Here is a 20,499-nt window from a genome sequence, read left to right on the forward strand (position 1 = left end):
ATCCTTAGTGTTAATACTGTTTACGTGAATGCGTTAATAATCCACAAGTGAAGATAAGAAAACGTAAGAATCGCAATATATATATATAGAGTAATCATTACTTTCTTTTTCGTATGTAATGAATTTTGATGCAACTGTCATTGACAATCTTCTCGACAAAGCTCTACCAGGACTGCTGGAGAGCAGCCTTTATCTTCTCCTAGATATGGCAATTAAACTGTAATTGACCCCCGGGTCATGAAATGCCAGATAAGTGCAAGATATATCCTGGTGATACAGATCCCATCACAGCATGACTCCATTACTGTGCAGGTTCCCCCTAGAATGAATGTTTCTGTCAAGTCTTGGGCCATTTCATATTCATTTCCATGAATAACACTAAATATGCAAGGTGGCTGAAGAATATGGTTTCGAATACATTCCATTTTATTCCCTACGTTCAGAAGCGGGAGGTGGGGTAACGTCCCATGGCAGATCTCATGAGACAGTCTTATCACTGATACTGATACTGCCTGCCTGTGGCTTGGCAAGTGTAATGGTAACATTTAACGCTGAGGGAAGTTGTGAGCTGTGAGTGTTGTGAGTGTTGTAGGTAATGTTAGTGATCGCTGTCGTGTGTTAGAGATGTTTTATGTTGTTGACACGTCTCTGAACCACGGACATGTGAACCAAGTTTCTACTTCTATGTTTACACCCTCCATCCCCTTCTTGAGGCCTAAGAGTGGAACCCATTTATTGACCAGTCCCGAGGGAAGGGTGACCAGCTGTGGACCAGCTGCCGCGCCCAGGATTCAAACCCATGCCGATCCTTGCTGATTTTGGTCAATGTATTTCTGTGGATATGTATCTGTTTTCACATGTGTATGCGTGTGTGATTAAATGCATATCTATCATATAATGAATACAAATTCGTACGGAAACGATTTACCTCGAGTTAATAAATGGAACGATTCGCAGAGAGAGTTGTCGAAAGTAATTCTATAGATACGCATAAGAATATACTTAAAACCCACAACTTTCATCATTTGCGCCTCCATTGTCAAAATGACCATTTGGAGGTTATTCTGCACGCCTTCTAACGTTTACCACATTATTCTGCGAGTTTCTGATCTCTTCCACTATCATAAACAGCCTCGAAAGGACCTAGTGGTCTGTTGCCGTTTGAATTCCTCAGTATTCCTCTGGATTCTTTGCATATGTGTAAATGTGTGAATTGTATAAAGATGTGTTTACGTGCATATTTTGGCGCCTATATGTCTTTCTGCTTTTATATCTGCTTAATTGTATCTGTCCGTAAATGTGAGTATCAGTACGTAGGTAAGTATGTATATACACACATCTATGGTCCATAAAAGTATGAGAAGGCTCTGTACTGACCTTGGTGGTGGCGGTGTGGACGCCGTCAGTAGCGGCGACAGTGAGGGTGTAGTGGTACTGGTCCTCATGATCCAGGCGTCGGGCCAAGCTCACCAGGCCGGAGTCCACACCCATACTGAACCTTCCGCTCTCGTCTCCCTCTATCAGGAAAAGCCAATGAAGACAGGTAAAGTATAGGAACAAATGCTACCTTTAAAAAGATACACACTGGGACGTATTCTTAATAAAACCAAATTACATAATAGAAATAGTACATCTAAATCATGAGAAGTTATATGTATTAGATATTCATAATCGTTGGAGTTTTTATAAGAATTTGCATATGGTTCTGCGCAGTAAGGTTGGGGTCCAGTGACTCGGACAACTGAGTCAAATGAGCCTCTGGACGGACCATATGATCGCTTGGTTCGAACCCGACTCCCAGCATGATATGAACCCTTTCCTCCCCTTACACACTTGATCTGCTTCTATTCCCAAGGGTTCCATCTTCCTGTACGGGGGGGTCACCTGCCCCTCTATACGTAGGGATTACCTCATTGTATAGGTGGGGATCATCCTCCCTGTACATTTAAGTCACCTTCCAATGAGCGCAGGGGATCACATACCACTGTACCTGGAGGTTCACCTTGTACGTGGAAATCACCTCCCCCGTGTGTGAAAGTCACCTTCCCCTGTACGTGGGAACCACCTTCCCCTGTACGTGGTTGTCACTACTATGATCACGGAGAAACCTGAGCCTATCTAACAATGCGGAGTCTACAGCCTCCACCTCCGCCAACACATTTCTAGACTCACTAAACATACCACTGTCGTTCTCATGATCTTCAGTCTTCATTCATATCTCAGACTATCAGTGTTGTGGTTACCCAGCGGTTAAAACTGATCAAGAAACTTTTCAGAGCAAATTTTGGACGATGCATCGAAGTCGGCAGTTCCGCGAGATGATATTCTTTTCAACCTCGTAGATGAAAGAAGCCACTACGTGATATCTACAATACTCGTATGTGCCGCCTTATCACTTAACATAAATGTAGTGTAAAAAAATATTAAGCTATGAACAAATCTCAACGTCGTTGAATCGAGACAGCAGTACAGTCGTTCGGTAGTTTGCCCACATGGCGCTTGCTTGGAAGATAGTTGTAATAAATCAGTTCTACAGTTCATGGCGATCGTAATGCACTAGAGGAGGAAGTTGATATGAAGAATATATTACTGATGGTTACTTTGCGATACGAGTACTGCGTAAGTGCGCATGCCCATGCCATTTCGGTGCTGCCAACCGTGTTGACATTCACCGAGGCTCACCAGCAATGAGCGGATCCCTTACCACTGAACCGTAAGTGTTGATCGTTTAAGTTATGACTTACCAAAATCAGATATTCGCTTCGTGAGAACAATATCACTCTGTCAAGACTCTTAAAAAGGAATGTCTCATTTGTCATAACTTAAGCGAGAGGAAATGATGGTTACCTAAGCTGGTTCCGACGCCAGGCTACATGATTCAGTCTCACGAGTGTGTCTGTATATACTGATTGCACTAGTGTTTCAGGGGTTACATCAGGAGTTACAAGGGGAGATATATATCGTATTTAGATGTTACGTACGGTATGATTTTGATTCATATATCGAGAAGTGCTAGAACACGCCTAGTGTGCAAAACGTATCACATCAAAACAATAAACTACATGATTCAGTCTTTGCCTTTCGAGACAGAGGGGTCGGTACAGCTTCGACCACTTGATGCGATGCGGGACATGCCCTAGTCCAGGTAAGCGCACGGTTGAAACTGTACCAAATTCTGTTTCGAAAGGTACAAACCTAGCGATGAGAAAATTCCGGTACGCACATGGTCGAAGCAATAACGAACCCCCTCTCCCGAGAGACGGAGGGTTCAGTGAGGCTTCGACCTGGTGTGCTCTAGGGTCCTTTAACTACGACTGAATATTTTCACCTTTAAATTGTTTGTATGTCGTCGAAATAAATCATAAACATAAAATCAAAGGATAATACCACAGTGAGAATAGTGGGTTTTAACCATATTTTCTACGATACTTTTTTTAATTTGATGAGCGAAGCTCATGAAGTGTTCGGTCCAAGAGTTGGGTATATTATATAACTTGATGCAATAATGTAAAGTGCTTGACTTGTGATTGGACATTTTAAAATTGCACTGGACATCATACAACGAAATGCAGTTAATAGTTGCTGTGGGTACGGTACGAAAACATTTGCCACTCTCTAACGGGGAGAGAACATCACATTCGTGCTGCAATGTCTTTTGATCTTGTATGTATTTAAGCCATGTTTTTACTCCTTTGTGTGTTTACAAACACACACACTCACACACACACACACACACACACACGAGAGTAAAACTCGGCGCGACAGTCGGTCCACAGATAATCCGAACTGTTCATCCTCCACTCTGGCTTGGTCGATAAAGAGAACCTAAGTACTTTACACTGTCTGTGCCAGCCTAACTGAGTACAAAACCCTCAGACTATGCTGACATCTGTTATGATCATGACATTGGACCGTAACCCGTTGACACTAATGTGTTATCTCCGGTGGAGCAAGACACAGATAGAGTGGAGAGGTTTGGCTAGGTCAGATAAAAACTCATTTTAAGAGTTTCACAGACAAGTCGAAGGGTATAAGGGGACGATTTGCTCACAGCCTACGTAAAGGTTTGACGGCCTGTAATGCACGTACTGACTCAGACGGTGTAAGGGCTGAGAACGAGCTGGGAGAGGCAGCTGGTGTCAACGTTACTGTTAATAACCTAACCTGCTGTTTCATGAGAGAGCTGAGGCACCAACTGGAGTACATTCGTTTAAATCATTTACGCCCGAGTTTGTATTTCAGTACTGTTTGAAAGTCCTTCCCCGTTTTCTGAAATCTTTAATCTCGCAAGTAACGCTACTTTTGTAACTTTTACTTCGGAGGTAGCATTATTTCTGTAGCTTTTACATCGTAAGTAACGTTACTTATGTAGCTTTTAGTTCGTAAGTAACGTTACCTTTGTAGATTTTTACTTCGCAAGTAACGTAATTTTTGTAACTTTTACCTCGTAAGCAACGTTACTTTTGTAGCTTGTATCTCGTGAGTAACGTTACTTTTGCAGCTTGTACTTTGTAAGTAACGTTACTTTTGTAACTTTGACTTCATAAGTAACGTTATTTTAGTCAACCTTTACTTCGTGCCTATAATGTTGTAACTGATTATTAGTATTTAAGAAAGTATCAAGCGGAAAAACTTGAGTAATATGTCAGACACTCAACTTGTAAGATCAAATAGTACAGTGTAGTGGTTAGTATTCGTGGTTGTGACACATTCCCGGGCCGCCCAGGGTTGAGGGCATAGATAGGTTCGAATCCTGAATGAGGCATTCGGTTCGCAGTCAACCTAGCTGTTCATCCACCCGTAGGGTTTGGTAGAGATAATGGGTACTTGGCTCAGGCTAGGGTATATATATATATATATATATATATATATATATATATATATATATATATATATATATATATATAGCGTTAATGGGATGGCATTGATTAGGGCCTTAGTTACCCACACTGACTCAGCTAACATATAAAACAAAGGCTGACGCTTTTATGTGGAAGACTGTTAATATCTGGGGTCTATATCATTGGACCTCCGTGGTGTAGTGGTTAGCGTTATATCATGGGTAAATATACCATTTCGGACCTACTTATTTTGCGATGGATGTGAAGGTCAGAATCGTTCAAGAGACATCAAAGACCACTGGGAAAACAATGTCAACCAAATCAATCGATTAACTATTCTCTTTTTATTCATTTAACCATAAGAGTAGATAGGGCTCTGAACCACCGGGAAAGTCTGGGGTTAAAGATATGAAAAAAAAATAACGCAAAGAGCCTAAAAGATAAAACGGCGCAAATATGCAATTCTACCTTCAACAGCAAAAGTAAACATTTTCTCTTTTCTAAATTAAAGAGAATAAACTGAAGCGTTAACATATAATTTCAAGGTAGGTAAATCTGCTCAACATGTTACGTTTTCTGTTTGAGAGTATAGTGAATCACACACACACACACACACACATATATATATATATATATATATATATATATATATATATATATATATATATATATATATATATATATATATATATATATATTAATACAGTACCTTCCCATGGGTGTGATATATTGACACAGTAAGCCACAATCCTTCTATGAATTTTAGGTCGTTAAAAAGGAATAGTAAAAAGGCTAAAGTAACCTCTATGTTCCCGATCTGATTTAAAACTACACGTAGTATGATAGTCTGCATGTTATTTGTTCATTGAACTTGCAGAAGTTATTACATACAGACGGATCGTTAACAGAGTGTTTCTAAACATGACTGAAACGCTATATCAAAAGCAGCGTCTCTCTACAGGTTGGGTGAACGATGCTGCTCTGAGGTTTGATCAAAATGATTCGACCCCTGGAGTGAAGCTGGCAAGTGACGGAGACACATGGGGCTGTGTGAACCCTCAAGCTGCTGACTCGACTCGGTCCCGAGACGACTCACTTGCTGACGCGCTTCGTTCGTCCACTTCACAGTTGGAAAAAAAAAAAAAAAAGGAAGAGGTACGTGCGAGTTCCCTGACTGAGTTTGGTAATTAGTGTTTTTAACGGAGGTCCTCCTGATTTTCATGCAGATTCTTTAATCAAGGGAGGGAGTTGGTAAAGCAAGTCCACTAATTAGCCGAGTTATGATGGAACTTGACGATAAAAGATGATTCATCTGAGCAGAATTGTGTTTCTCGTATTGAGATACGAGTTAAAGTACATAAACAATGTCGACTTCAGTTCAGAAACTGAACTTGAGAATAACAACGACCTAAAGTGGTTTACGGACGAGGGTTTATTGATGGACTTGCCACAGGGTTGTAAGGTTTACTCAAAATCTAAAACTCTTTTGTCCTGAACAATTCCAGTAGTTTTATGTAATATTTTGTTATAATATTCTTAGTTAGTCAACGTAATTTATGCGCCCTTACACTAAACTTACTTATTAGTAGGTATTACGTTTTTCTGTCCTAACCAAGAGGTTATTTTCTTTATGGATTAATCAACTGTTCCTGGGCGGGAAAAATAGTTTCCCTTGTGACGGGAGTTTGAAAGAAAAATCTATTCCTATACAGGAGAAAAATAGTGGTTGGCGGAGGGTTATATAAAGGGGTAGACCTGCTGGTCGTGTCTTGTTATCGCATGGTAAGGTTGACGAGGTTTGGTTTTCTGAGGGATATCTTCGACGGTCGTTATATCTAATCCGACCAATTTTCCAAATGTGTAAAAGGGTTCTCCTCTCTTGACCTCGAGCTGGACTTAATTCTCATTTTCTTTTTCAACTCTCGCCGCAAATATCGACGTTTCCCGATAATTGCAGTGAAGTTCTAGCTCTAGGAAAAGCCCACAAAGAAAGAGGCGCCGACGAAAGTAAATGATACTCACAATTCTTTAAGTTCATTTGCTGAAATCATTGCACGAACCTCAAAACTGATGGTTTTTCGGGAGGGTGTTTTTCAAACGAATCTTGTGCAGGATGTTCGATCTGTATATCGGATGAAGGAATATCCGAAGCGGTTTAAAATACATCCGAATTTGAAAATTTAATTAGGTTATCTCACGTAACAATCATACTAACCAAACTGCCTACTTGAGTGAAATTTGTCGAATCTGAGATTTGGAAATATAAGTAGATACACAGCAGACGTCCTTGGGAAGCAGGTGGCGTTTAATGACCGTGACATATTCACGCGCCGCTCGGGATCAAGCGAGTAGGTTCGACTCACGGTTGGGCTAAGTCGGTCCATAGTCAACTCAGCGTTTCATCCTCCCCTAGGGACTGGTCGATAAACTGGGTACCTTGGTTGCGCTCGGGTAGATAATTTAGGAAAGGATGGGGCGAAAAATGTTTTCAGTGATCTGGGCCTCAGCATGCAAGAAGGTGAAAGGCAAGCATGGGATTGAATTGGAACGGTGTGGTATACAGTGGTCGCTGTGCTGTCGGTGGACTGCACCAGGGCATGTGAAGCGGCTGGAGGAAACCATGGTAAGATCTATGGGGCCTGTTTCTGGATAGGGAGCTATGGTTTCAGAGCGATAGACATGACAGAGAAATTTGGATGTGAGCGGAATGCGGCCTTCTCCAGTTCCTGTCACCACCTCACTAATGCCAAGAACTGCAATATAAAGTATTATATAGAGAGAGAGCTTTAATGAGATGGCATTGTTTAGGCCATTTAGGTGTTTGTATCGTCTCAGCGGACATTAAAAAAAAATAATCTAATAATTATACTAACCTCACTCGTGATCTTATATGACCGACAAATGTAATAATCACTTGTGACTGAGGCAATTGGCAATTCTTTGCGACCCGGAACTTTATGCGTGCAGTATACTATTCTCTCGTCGTAAGACGCCCGACACATTTTCAAAAGATTGTGGCTCTGTACAGTTTGTGTTATCAAGTTTCTGTAGATCGCGTTATATATGGCAGGAAGTTTCACCCTCAGGTTATATACGGCAAGTTTCATGAAGTAGGCTCATGTTTCCTGTGAGACATCATCATGAGCTGCATTTGACTGGAATGGTCTTATAACTCCAGCTGTTAAGAAAGATCACAAGTACATTCCAGCTCTAATATATAATGGTGCTAGATTCCCCTAAACCATCCTTGCTTCATAAGAAAGTTAATGATGGCAAAGAGGTCGGGTGACATCGTCCACACTGGAGATTCCCAAGGAGGGTTTTGTGACCAGCAGCTAAAATCAGACAAACGAGAATTACAGGCTGTTGTAGGGTAAGGCTCGTTAAACCAACTCTCTTCATAACTTAGGAGTTAATGCGGTTGAATCTCTTAATGATATACTTAAGGAAGCGATTATGGAACTCGTTGTGTTGTTCAGCCTCACGATTGGGATGGTTCCAATCCTGCATTACCGTGTAAAGAGCAATTTCCTGTGACCAGCTTATACGATCAAAAATGGGTTGATTTTCTTTCATTTTTGAAGAAAGGAACACGATTTGTTTGTCTTATCTACATTTAACCCGGAACCCTAGTGTCATCATATGCCTCTTTCCAAAGGCTTCTACAGATCCATGGCTGCGTTGCTTCCAGTAGCAGGGACACTATTGACTATTATGCAGTGAGAAGTTCTTCGATGGGACTGTAATTCTGATGATACAGCACCGTCAAAGACGACTTTTCACTCCCAGTGTAACCTCTTGTAAGCGAAGTCCGGTAACACACATACACACACATATTCGAGGAAGATGAGCACTAACCACTTGGTTCCGTCTGTTTCATCCTTTGGAAATTGAACATGCAAAAGGGTGAAGGGCGTGCAGGGGATAGAGTGAATTGGAGCGATGTGGTATCCAGGGGTCGAGGTGTTGTTAGTGGATTAAACCAGGGAATGTAAGGAGGCCAGGGGAAACCATGGAAATGGATGTGGTCCTAATTGTGGATAGCGGGCTGTGGCTTCGGTGCACTGCCCTTGACAGCTAGAGAATTGATGTGAGCGGATGAAGCCTTTCTTCGTCTGCTCCTAGCCCTACCTTCCTGAAGCGTGAAACGATGAAATAGTACGATAACGCGGAAAATGCCGCACACACACACATATATATATATATATATATATATATATATATATATATATATATATATATATATATATATATATATATATATATATAATATATATATATTATACTATTCGCCATTTCCCGCTTCAGTGAGGTAGCGTTTAGAACAGAGGACTGAGCCTCTGAAGGAATATCCTCACTTGACTCCCTTCTCTGTTCCTTCTTTTAGATAATCAAAAACAAGAGAGGAAGATTTCCAGCCCCCCGCTCCCTCCCCTTTTAGTCGCCTTTTACGACACGCAGGGAATACGTGGGAAATATTCTTTCTTCCCTATATATATATATATATATATATATATATATATATATATATATATATATATATATATATATATATATATCAGTGAAATATCAAACATTACGTGCATCTACCTTTCAAGCATGGTCGACTCAAATGTTCCTCTTTCGAGATAAACTCAGGTGCCTATCACTGTATTCTGTGATAATTGAACAAAAGGAAATTTTGAAAAAGAAGCTAAAACTGCTAACTGATACATTCCACCCAAAAGACAATCAGCTCTTAGACCATTATGTCTTCTCGAAGCAGTTTGAGACAGATCGAATACAGGCGTCAGTGTAGATGAAGTAGGAGAAACAAATGAAGTCATTCTTAAAAGGAATGAAAAACTTTTTTGATAGACGTTGTTTATAATTGACTTGGAGGGAAATATTATCGTTGGATTACGCCATCAAGGACAAAAAGCTGGGTTACAGGAGGAGTTTCCCTGTACCTTCAAGAATTATGCATTTAATCATATTACTTGGTATATTTGAGCAATTATTGTATATGGAAAGATGAAAGTTTTCAGAAAGATAAATTCTACCGGAGCACATAAGACGACCAAGTGCTCTCCGTGACACTTCACCATTCTGTTCATTCATAATGTGACAAAGACCGACTCCCCATGAAAACAGCTACCAAGAAGAAGAGAGAAAACCTAAAAATTTCAGTTGGCCTGAAAAATTGCAAGATTTGCTGAATATCAAAAACTTTTCGTCTGAGGGGAGTGATGCTTTTGATCCAGGCTTAAAAGAGTTGAAATACTCAGCATTTATTTGTAGAAAAATGATTGAAACAATGAAAGCTAAAATTGAAAAATAATATTTGGCAATATTTTGTGCTGTAATAAAGCTTAGCTGTTATCTCTTTGGCAAAGAATTTGAGCTGGAATCCGATCGACAACGTTTTACTTGTTGAGGAAATGAGAAACTCAAATTGGTAGAGATGGAAGACAAAATGTGGAACTGATATAATGATCTGCTCTGTGACTGAGTAATCACCTGATAAACGGCCCAACAACATTTTTTTTTTATTTGTTCTTGGTGATCTTTTATCAACGTTATTTTAAGTGTCAATGTTGGGTTGTGTTGGTCTAAATATTTAGTTCACTTGTAAAATGTTTCACCTTTCTTGTATAATGGTGGTAGTAAATACTGAAACACTCATCATTATTGTAATGCACTGGGGTAGGTGTAATGCACTAGGTCAGGCATCAGGTGTAATGCACTGGGTATGGGATCAGCTGTAATGCACTGGGTATGGGATCAGCTGTAATGCACTGGGTATGGGATCAGCTGTAAATGCACTAGGTCAGGCATCAGGTGTAATGCACTGGGTATGGGATCAGCTGTAATGCACTGGGTATGGGATCAGCTGTAATGCACTGGGTATGGGATCAGCTGTAATGCACTGGGTATGGGATCAGCTGTAATGCACTGGGTATGGGATCAGCTGTAATGCACTGGGTACGAAATCAGTTATAATGCACTGGGTAAGGGATCAGCTGTAATGCACTGGGTATGGGATCAGTCGCAATGCATAAGGAATGGGATCATTCATAATGCACTAGGAATGGAAAGAATTGTAGTATAACGGGTATGGGATCATTTGTAAAGCGCAGGGTATGGGATTCGTTGCGTTGAACAGGGTATAAGACTAATTGTCATGAAGGTATGGGATCGGTCTTCAGAGTGAATAAGCTTTGCCACCGGTAGCTATATGACGGAGGACGAACGTCAGCACGCACGTGCAACATGGGCTATCAACAATGCCCTGCTTAGACTGGGTCACTTCAGGTCAACATTGACCCTGGCTGGTTCGGAGAGGCGTTGTTAATACTCTCTTCTATGTATCATTTTCTCATGTACTACCAGTCATGTATTAGCAGCACGAGATTAAGCTTAGCTTAGTAATCATAGTTTAGTTTCATTTAGGATCTCAAGCGGATTATTTTCATGTAATCCATTTCATTTGTGACTGGGGCGCTTCCTCACCTCAACTTCGCCGGGCGAGTGGCCGAGGCTTCATGTATTTACGTTGATATCAACCCCTTGAGACTCAAGTACGAAGGTACGGCCTTTAAGCATGACGGGACGACTTTGAGCATAATGGTGCACATTTTTCCTCTGACCATTAAGAGTACGATCAAAGGCCAAGATATAATATCAATGGTTGTGTCACTGTGTTCCGGGTCGTACCGTCGTGTTTAATGGTTTTACTATCAAGAGATGTTACCTAATAGGGAAAAGGCACACTACAGCTCTTGCTTGCTCTCCCGTTTGTCTTCCTTGTCGAAGGGGAGTATGAGCGAAACAGGAATGTACAGTATTTGCTAACTTCAGTATGATAAACTCTTGAGTCCTGCGAATATTTTGATATTCAGAATCATCGACAAACTGCAACTCTTGCGTCCTGCGAATATTTTGATATTCAGAATCATCGACAAGCTGCCTACCTAGTACACTGAATGCAATATATTTTCTGATAAGCTAAGACGGTAACTAATAAATGTGTTTAGCTTATACATTCTATTTCTGAAACTCTTTAAGATGGATGAGATTCGGAAGATTTTCAGTTGGTCATAAACAAGAAAGGCCAATCAATAAAGATTCAGATTGTTTCTATTGTATATTTTGTGGGAAATGGTCTTACAGAACTTTATTGGAGCTATAAGGTTTGAAGATGATCACTCCAGCAACTTTTACGGTAAATGATGCAATGAGCCAGCATATGAAGCTACAGACTAAGACTACAGTAACTGCAGATACAACAGACGAGCGTTGTACTGAGGGATATGACCCTCTCATCAGTCAAATGACGGATGAGTGATCATCGGAATGAGCACCTGGCGTGGCACAAGTGACGTCATGCTAGTCTCCAGGACACAATACAAGCTGATGGTTGGGCAGAAAGTTTCCATCCACAAGTTCTCGCTTCGTCGACGCCTGCAGCAGTTGCGGGAGCTACCATTACGTCCACGTCGCAAGCCATATCCTATCGACTCGACAATGTACCAACTTCGTCAAGAGCAGGATCCCAAGCTTGACATATCTGAGAACTTGCTATACCAGTTACCAGAATGGTAATGTACTCAATTATTATATAATGACATTACACAAGGATGCCTTTGATATTTAATTAGCACGGTAGATTGTTAGATGAGACTTAGCTGTGTAGATTTGTAGTGTAGAGTAAGAGACATCAGGAGAACAAGGCACTGTATAATTAGCTCTTCATACCTGCGACTTATACTTGGACGATTTAGCAGTATATATATATATATATATATATATATATATATATATATATATATATATATATATATATATATATATATATATATATATATATATATATATATATATGTATATATATATATATATATATATATATATATATATATATATATATATATATATATATATATATATATATGGGAGCGGGGGGCTGGAAATCCTCCCCTCTCGTTTTTTTTTAATTTTCCAAAAGAAGGAACAGAGGGGGCCAGGTGAGGATATTCCAAAAAAGGCCCAGTCCTCAGTTCCTAACGCTACCTCGCTAACGCGGGAAATGGCGAATAGTTTAAAAGAAAATATATACATATATATATATATATATATATATATATATATATATATATATATATATATATATATATATATATATATATATATATATATTTCTTTTTCTTTTAAACTATTCGCCATTTCACGCGTTAGCAAGGTAGCTTTGAGAACAGAGGACTGGGCCTCTGAGGGAATATCCTCACCTGGCCCCCTTCTCTGTTCCTTCTTTTGGAAAATTAAAAAAAAAAAAACAAGAGGGGAGGATTTACAGCCCCCCGCTCCCTCCCCTTTTAGTCGCCTTCTACGACACGCAGGGAATACGTGGGAAGTATTCTTTCGCCCCTATCCTCAGGGATATATATATATATATATATATATATATATATATATATATATATATATATATATATATATATATATATATATTTTATCATATTTTGTCGCTGCCTCCAGCGTTAGCGAGGTAACGCAAGGAAACAGACGAAAGAATGGCCCAACCCACCCACATACACGCCCACGCAGGCACATATACATATCTATACATTTCAACGTATACATAAATATACATACACAGACATATACATATATACACATGTACATATTCATACTTGCTGCCTTTATTCATTCCCGTCGCCACCCCGCCACACATGAAACAGCATCCCCCTCCCCCCGCGAGGTAGCGCTAGGAAAAGACAACAAAGGCCACATTCGTTCACACTCAGTCTCTACCTGTCATGTGTAATGCACCGAAACCACAGCTCCATTTCCACATCAAGGCCCTACAAAACTTTCCATGGTTTACCCCAGACGCTTCCCATGCCCTGGTTAAATCCATTGACAACACGTCGACCCCGGTATACCACATCATTCCAATTCACTCTATTCCTTTCACCCTCCTGTATGTTCAGGCCCCGATATATGTATATGTATATGTATGTACACGTTGAAATGTATAGGTATGTATATGTGCGTGTGTGGGCGTTTATGTATATACATGCGTATGTGGGTGGGTTGGGCCATTCTTTCGTCTGTTTCCTTGCGCTACCTCGCTAAACGTGGGAGACGGCTATTAACTACAATGATATATATATATATATATATATATATATATATATATATATATATATATATATATATATATATATGCTTCATCTTCGTTAGTGAGATAGTGCCAGGAACAAACGAAGAGAGGCCACATTCACTCATATCCAGTCACTGTCATGTGTAATGCGCCAAAACTACATCTTCTATACACAACCAGGCCCCACAGACCTTTCCATGGTTTCCCTTGGACGCTTCACATGCCCTGGTTCAGTCGATCTATGTATACCACATTGTTCCTATTCCCGTATACACCTTTCACCCTTCTGCAAGTTCAGGCCCCGACCACTCAAAATCTTTCTTGCCACACCCTTTTTCTCTACCTTTTCTCACTCATTCTCTCCATATGTATAAACTATTTCAGCAAAACCTCTTCTGCTATCTCAACCAAAGTCCTTTTATGAGCACAAATCTCTCTTACCCTCTCATTACTTACCTGATCAAACCACGTCACACAACATAATATCCTCAAACATTTTATTAAAACGTCCACCCTCCTCCGCACAGCCTTGTCTATAGCCGATGCCTCACATCCTTTAAGTATTGTTTGGATTACAATGTCATTAAACGTACTAATTTTTCTTCTTCCATATATATATATATATATATATATATATATATATATATATATATATATATATATATATATATATATATATATATGTATGCATGTGTGTGTGTTTGCAAAATGTATATCTTGGTTTATTGCCACTAACAGCTCAGGTTTCCCAGAGATATTCTAACAGGGGAACTGTAAATCTGGAGTAGATATACAGTATTTCAAGTGCCTGAGCTTAGGCGACATGAATTTCAACAATATTTTATGTTTTTCTCACGTGTTAGAAAGTCATAAATCGGGATGACAGATAGCATTCCGATCTGCATGTCAAGTGAAGTAAGAAAAAAATACATATCTTTTCATATTAATGTTTATAGTATTTGTTGCCGAGAAACATAACTGATAACATGAAGAAAAAAAAGATGAACAAATAATCCCAAAATATTAGAAAAAAAGGGAAATACATGTGGAGTAAACAGCAGGTGGTCTTTCCTCCACGTGGTGGAGACGATGGTAACTTTTAATGTCATTTTCCTTCTTCGTAATTTCTGACAGATGGAAGTCTGGTCTAGTATAAGTAATAGTTTCGTTCCCAACAACGTCAATCAATGTATGGAAATACAGTTTTTCCATATACTAATAAATCGAACTTTTGTATTACTAGGCAACTTTTCTGTTTTCCTATACCGTTCCACAAGCGCCACAAACATGAAAATTGAAAATCCAATGAACAGTAAAGCTTCCCTTAAATCATTTTTGATCTATGGCGTTCACTTCCAGTCATCAAACCTGGACAGTAGATTCGTGGTTGACTGCTACTTTGCCTCCTATGCCATATACCACAAAACTTCGATGTTTTATTTATATATAAATTATCGAAATATATCTCTTCAAACTGGTCAACAGTTCCGGACTGCTTATACGTACTGTCCTAAGAAACATCGACTGGAATGATGATGAGTTTGAGAAGATTTATTCTACTGGATCCAAGTTAAAGGATCCTAGATCTTTCATTGATCAATCCCTTGAGTTAGCAAAGAAATAATTCTATAGAAATCAAACCCAAACCTCCCCTTGATACCAAATATCTTTTAGTTCTTCCTCTTAGTGATAATCTCATATTACGCCCCAGGTTGCATAAATTCTTAAAAGTGAATGTAGCCTTCAACAATAACAATACTATAAAGAATATCAAATGAAAAACTTGACGGAAAATTCTGCGGGGTGTGTTTACAGAATCCCTTGTAAAAATCGTAATATGTTTCATACTGGGCAGTCTGGTAAGGATATTTATGATAGACTTAAGCAACACGAACATAGTATAAGAAAAGGACAAGAATCAAATGCTTTGTTTATGTTAAAAATTATGACCACTGTATTGACTGGAGAAACGCTTATTCAGTTTTTAACTGTAACTCCTTTACCATGAGAAACATAATTGAATCTTCTTTTATCAAATACACAAAGAATTGTTACATGAATATTAGTGAAGGCATATACAAACTGGATAGCTTTTGCTTTGGCAAATTTGTAAACAGTTACCTTTCCTGTCCACATAATAAAATTTTATGACAGACATGTTGCCAGACCCGAACACCACCATCCGGTAACGCTTATTTACCAGTGGCGTCTTAGGCACGTCTCTTCCTTGTATATCAACTGACTGCTCTTAGTCTTCTATCTCATTCTTGTATCTCTCCTGATGTGATAATTCCACGAAAATGCACTTGGGAACTTAATCGTGCTTCATTTTTCTCGGGGTTATCAACAGGTGTGGCCATATCATGACAGTCGAGGGGTATGTAATCAGTGTCTTCAGTGTGAAAATTGCGACATGGGCCTAACGGGTTAGGATATATGTTGAAACTGTGCTTGCAATGTACGGGAGACGAGTGGTGTCCAGAATATAGACGAGAAAGTGTAACTCGAATGTTTCTGGCGAGATATGTTCTAGATGGGTGTATGCCTGGTGGGATGATGTTTAACAGTGAGTGGCCAGAGAAGTTGTTTAGTGCTTGTCAGGGCATTAAGACATGCGGGTGTTATTCTTTTGCTGAGTTTATTGAGGAGGGGAGGGTAGTGGAATCTGAGAGTATAAGTTGTTGAAATGCGAGGCTTGGGTCAGTTCTTTCTCATTTCCAAGGTTAGACTGTATTCCTTTTGGGAAGAATTTTTGTCACGTTTTGCTTATGTGATGCGTCAGAAGTCCTTCATGCGTGAGGGATAGGATAGTGTGGCACGTATAGATCTTATCTATAGTTCACAAGAAATGGTCTTTTGGTTTAGCATTTCGCAATGTTAAGAAAGAGGCACAGGTCTGTTGCTTTCAGTGATAAGGTTAGGGATGGTGGTGCTCAGAGTCTGAATCATTTTCAAGATTTTATTTGTGTCTTATTTAAGTTAGTGTCTTTGTCCTATGAGGTCAGCTACTTGTGGGGAGTAGTTTGGGTTACGTTACTTTCGATATATATATATATATATATATATATATATATATATATATATATATATATATATATATATATATATATATATAATATATATATATTCCTGGGGATAGGGGAGAAAGAATACTTCCCACGTACTCCCTGCGTGTCGTAAAAGGCCATGGGGGTCAGGAAATCCTCCCCTCTCGTTTTTTTTTTATTTTCCAAATGAAGGAACTGAGAAGGGGGCCAAGTGAGGATATTCCATCTAAGGCTCAGTTCTCTGTCCTTAACGCGACCTTGCTAGCGCGGGAAATGGCGAACATGTAAAAAAAAAAAAAATCATATATATATATATATATATATATATATATATATATATATATATGCAGAAACACCTCTACGAAAAAGAAAACATGAGAATCATGAGCGCTTTCGTGTATTACCTCATCTTCCAAGGGCTAGTTTGTACAGAGTCCTATAAAGATGTGGTAATACATGAAAACGCTCAGGATTCTTGTTCCCTTTTCCTAGCGGAAAATCGAACGATAAACCAAACTGCACGTTTTAAAACAGTGGTAGGGTTGTGTTGGAGGGATAATTTAACTGTTTCCAACCTGTTAGCGGAAGGAGCTTAAAATGCTTTGACTGATGTGGCCAATGGTCGAAGTGTAGCACTCTCAACACACTCTGAGGCTAGACGTCCCCATCCTATACTTCTGGGGCATAGTGACGCCACTGGCAGGGGGGAAGATACCACTCTAGACAGGCGGTAAGGTGAGACGACCCCCACTGCTGTAGTCTTAAGGGGTTGGTGAGGTGGGGTAGCACATTGTCACTCTCACGAGGTTGGTGTGGTCTGTGGCCGAGATGTGGTAGCACGAACACGTTCCTGTGGTTAGATATGAGATCCCTTCCGCTCCAGGGAGATGGATCAGATGTATAAACACAGGGACCCAAGATATTTGTTATTGATTTAGTATTCACGTGAGTCGGAGATCAATGTCAGATTATTAAGTCTTGGGAGGTCACTGCGGTAAGATATTGGATTGTTATTTGTCATAATATATTGCATGATCGTAGGTTTTATCTATCTTAAGTTTGAAATGTTAAGCTGGCCTTTAGACATGAGCCTTCATCACATATCGGGAGGTTATCTGAGATGAAGTGAAATATGAAGCGTGTCTGGAAGATGTAATAAATGTCGAGATATTCAATTGCTGCAGTTGTTCGTTTCAATATCATGCTTATATGCAAAACAAGGATGCTAGCTATCTCTATCTCTCTTTTCTTTCTTCAGGAATCTATTCAGAGAGAGAGAGAGAGAGAGAGAGAGAGAGAGAGAGAGAGAGAGAGAGAGAGAGAGAGAGAGAGAGAGAGAGACGTATTTAAGAGTCTTAAGACGAGATTTTGTCAGAAGGCAGGGCCAGCGCGTTTGCGCTCACCTCTTGCCACAGCAACATCCAAAGTTACTAAATAAGAGATGTGTCAGTTACGTGCAGCCAAGTACTGTGTGTGTGACAGAGAGATTGTCTTTCTGTCGACTGAATGCCAGCAACCCACGTGTGGCTGAGGCAGAGAGAAAAGACAGCAACCTGGTTTTAAGGAGTGTAATTTGGCAGTCTATGAAGTACTGGGTCAGAGAGAGAGAGAGAGAGAGAGAGAGAGAGAGAGAGAGAGAGAGAGAGAGAGAGAGAGAGAGAGAGAGATAATAGCCTTTAAGGGTTGGGTTTAAGGCATCATGCTCAAGGGTTGTACGGTTATGCTGAAAGTTTGCACCGTGCTGGTCTAAGGGATGTACCGTCTTGGTCTAGGGTTGTACCGTCCTGGCCTAGGGTTGTAACCGCCGTGAGCAAAAGGTTGTACCGTCGTGCTCAAGTGTTGTACTGACCTGGTCTAGGGTTGCATCGTAGCGCTCAAGGAGGATATCAGAAATAATAGAAAATCGGTATAAGTGGTCTTTATCCAGAGCCTAGACGATTATACAGAGGGAAGTAGATGTAGGACTACACCAGTTATCAATATATCACATACGTATAATCATAAGCTTAAAACACAGAAGAGGAAAGTGATTTACGTCGTGAGGGATCAGATGTCTAAATTTGTGGGTGAGCGAGCAGAAGCAGCAGCAGCGTCCCCCAGCTGTGTGTGCTCGGCTGGTACTCCAGGTGAGTGGTTTATGATGGGGGGCTGAGGGAGGCGGGGCGGGAGGCGGCGGGAGGCTACTAGCTATTGATGGTCGGGCCGTGGGGGAGTGTGATGGGACGGAGGGCAGGGTTGTTGAGGGGGGAGCCCCCCCACCCACCTACCAAATCCCCTTGGCCTGGGAAGGATGAGGTGTGGGTGAGGGGAGGGCGTGTTGGGTGGGGGTTGGTGGGAACGCTGCCGTCATGGTGATTGATGGGCGTAATTCCGGGAGCGAGGCGGTTGATACTCCCCACAGAGTTGTTTATCACCACAGTGAGGTCTCGCGCCTCCAGCGGACCTGTTGATCACCTACGGTTTCTCTCTCTCTCTCTCTCTCTCTCTCTCTCTCTCTCTCTCTCTCTCTCTCTCTCTCTCTCTCTCTCTCTCTCTCTCTCCAGATATCAGCTGACGTCGAATCAACAGTCTCCTGAAAGCTGTGTGGCTGATTTGCAAAAGCGCTAATTTCTTGCCTGTGCAGCGGTTCATAAAATACTGACAACTCACTACTGATAGCAAGATAGGAATCGGAAATCTCCTGTAAGGTCTGTCCATTAGTATATTTCTAACAGTGACGAAGAATGAACAGGACAAAATGTACAAGCATTTGGCAGTGCTACAATCAAAGCATTTCAAATACACTCATGCACTGTGGATAATATAACTTCCTTCTATCATATTCCAGTAAATTGACGAGCTGGAGAACAGTCTATCTGAATGCCCACTTACACTGGGCTCAGGGCACATGCTATCACAAATGATATAACAAGACATTTATGCTTCGGATGTGATTTATTATAACCTGGATCTACCAAGGAGTAATCTTGAAATTATCATTTAGAAAGATCATGACCAGAACCTTTTAGATTCATGGCAAAGTGAAATTACCAATAAACCCAGATCCACCTATCGTCATAGCATCATGCAATATGATTATATATGTATATATATATATATATATATATATATATATATATATATATATATATATATCATAGATTACAATGTTGTGCCACAAATACTTGAAAAGTATCATCCGAATTTAGCCAACGGTAAATAGTTTACATATGGCAAATCTCGTTATATAACCCAAATATCGCAGTTCGGCCTCTGTAAACTGTTCACTTACTATGTAAATGAAACAATTAATTCATTATTGCCCAGTCCTTGTAAATAGTTCACAAACCCTGTGTACTCTGTATTCTCTTTTGCACCGCCGCCTACAGGATGGTTAGAGCACAGTCACTTCCCCCGCTCTAGCAGCAGAACCCGAAATCAGTCACAGAAATACCGGATGCTCGACTCAACATTATATGTCCCCTCA

The 20,499-nt window shown here is 40.2% G+C and overlaps 1 protein-coding gene across 9 annotated transcripts in view; it reads right to left on the reverse strand.

Annotated features, from left to right (window-relative positions):
* The window catches only part of LOC139756673 (fat-like cadherin-related tumor suppressor homolog), a 1,059,999-nt gene that overhangs the window by 130,364 nt on the left and 909,136 nt on the right, over positions 1–20,499 (reverse strand). For all 9 annotated transcript variants that reach the window (XM_071676360.1, XM_071676345.1, XM_071676394.1 and 6 more), the window contains one exon: positions 1,378–1,517. In XM_071676360.1, the coding sequence (XP_071532461.1) occupies positions 1,378–1,517 (140 nt within the window). The remainder of the gene's footprint in view (positions 1–1,377; positions 1,518–20,499) is intronic.

The sequence above is a fragment of the Panulirus ornatus genome, chromosome 2 (assembly GCF_036320965.1).
Source record: "Panulirus ornatus isolate Po-2019 chromosome 2, ASM3632096v1, whole genome shotgun sequence".
Lineage (NCBI taxonomy): Eukaryota > Metazoa > Arthropoda > Malacostraca > Decapoda > Palinuridae > Panulirus > Panulirus ornatus.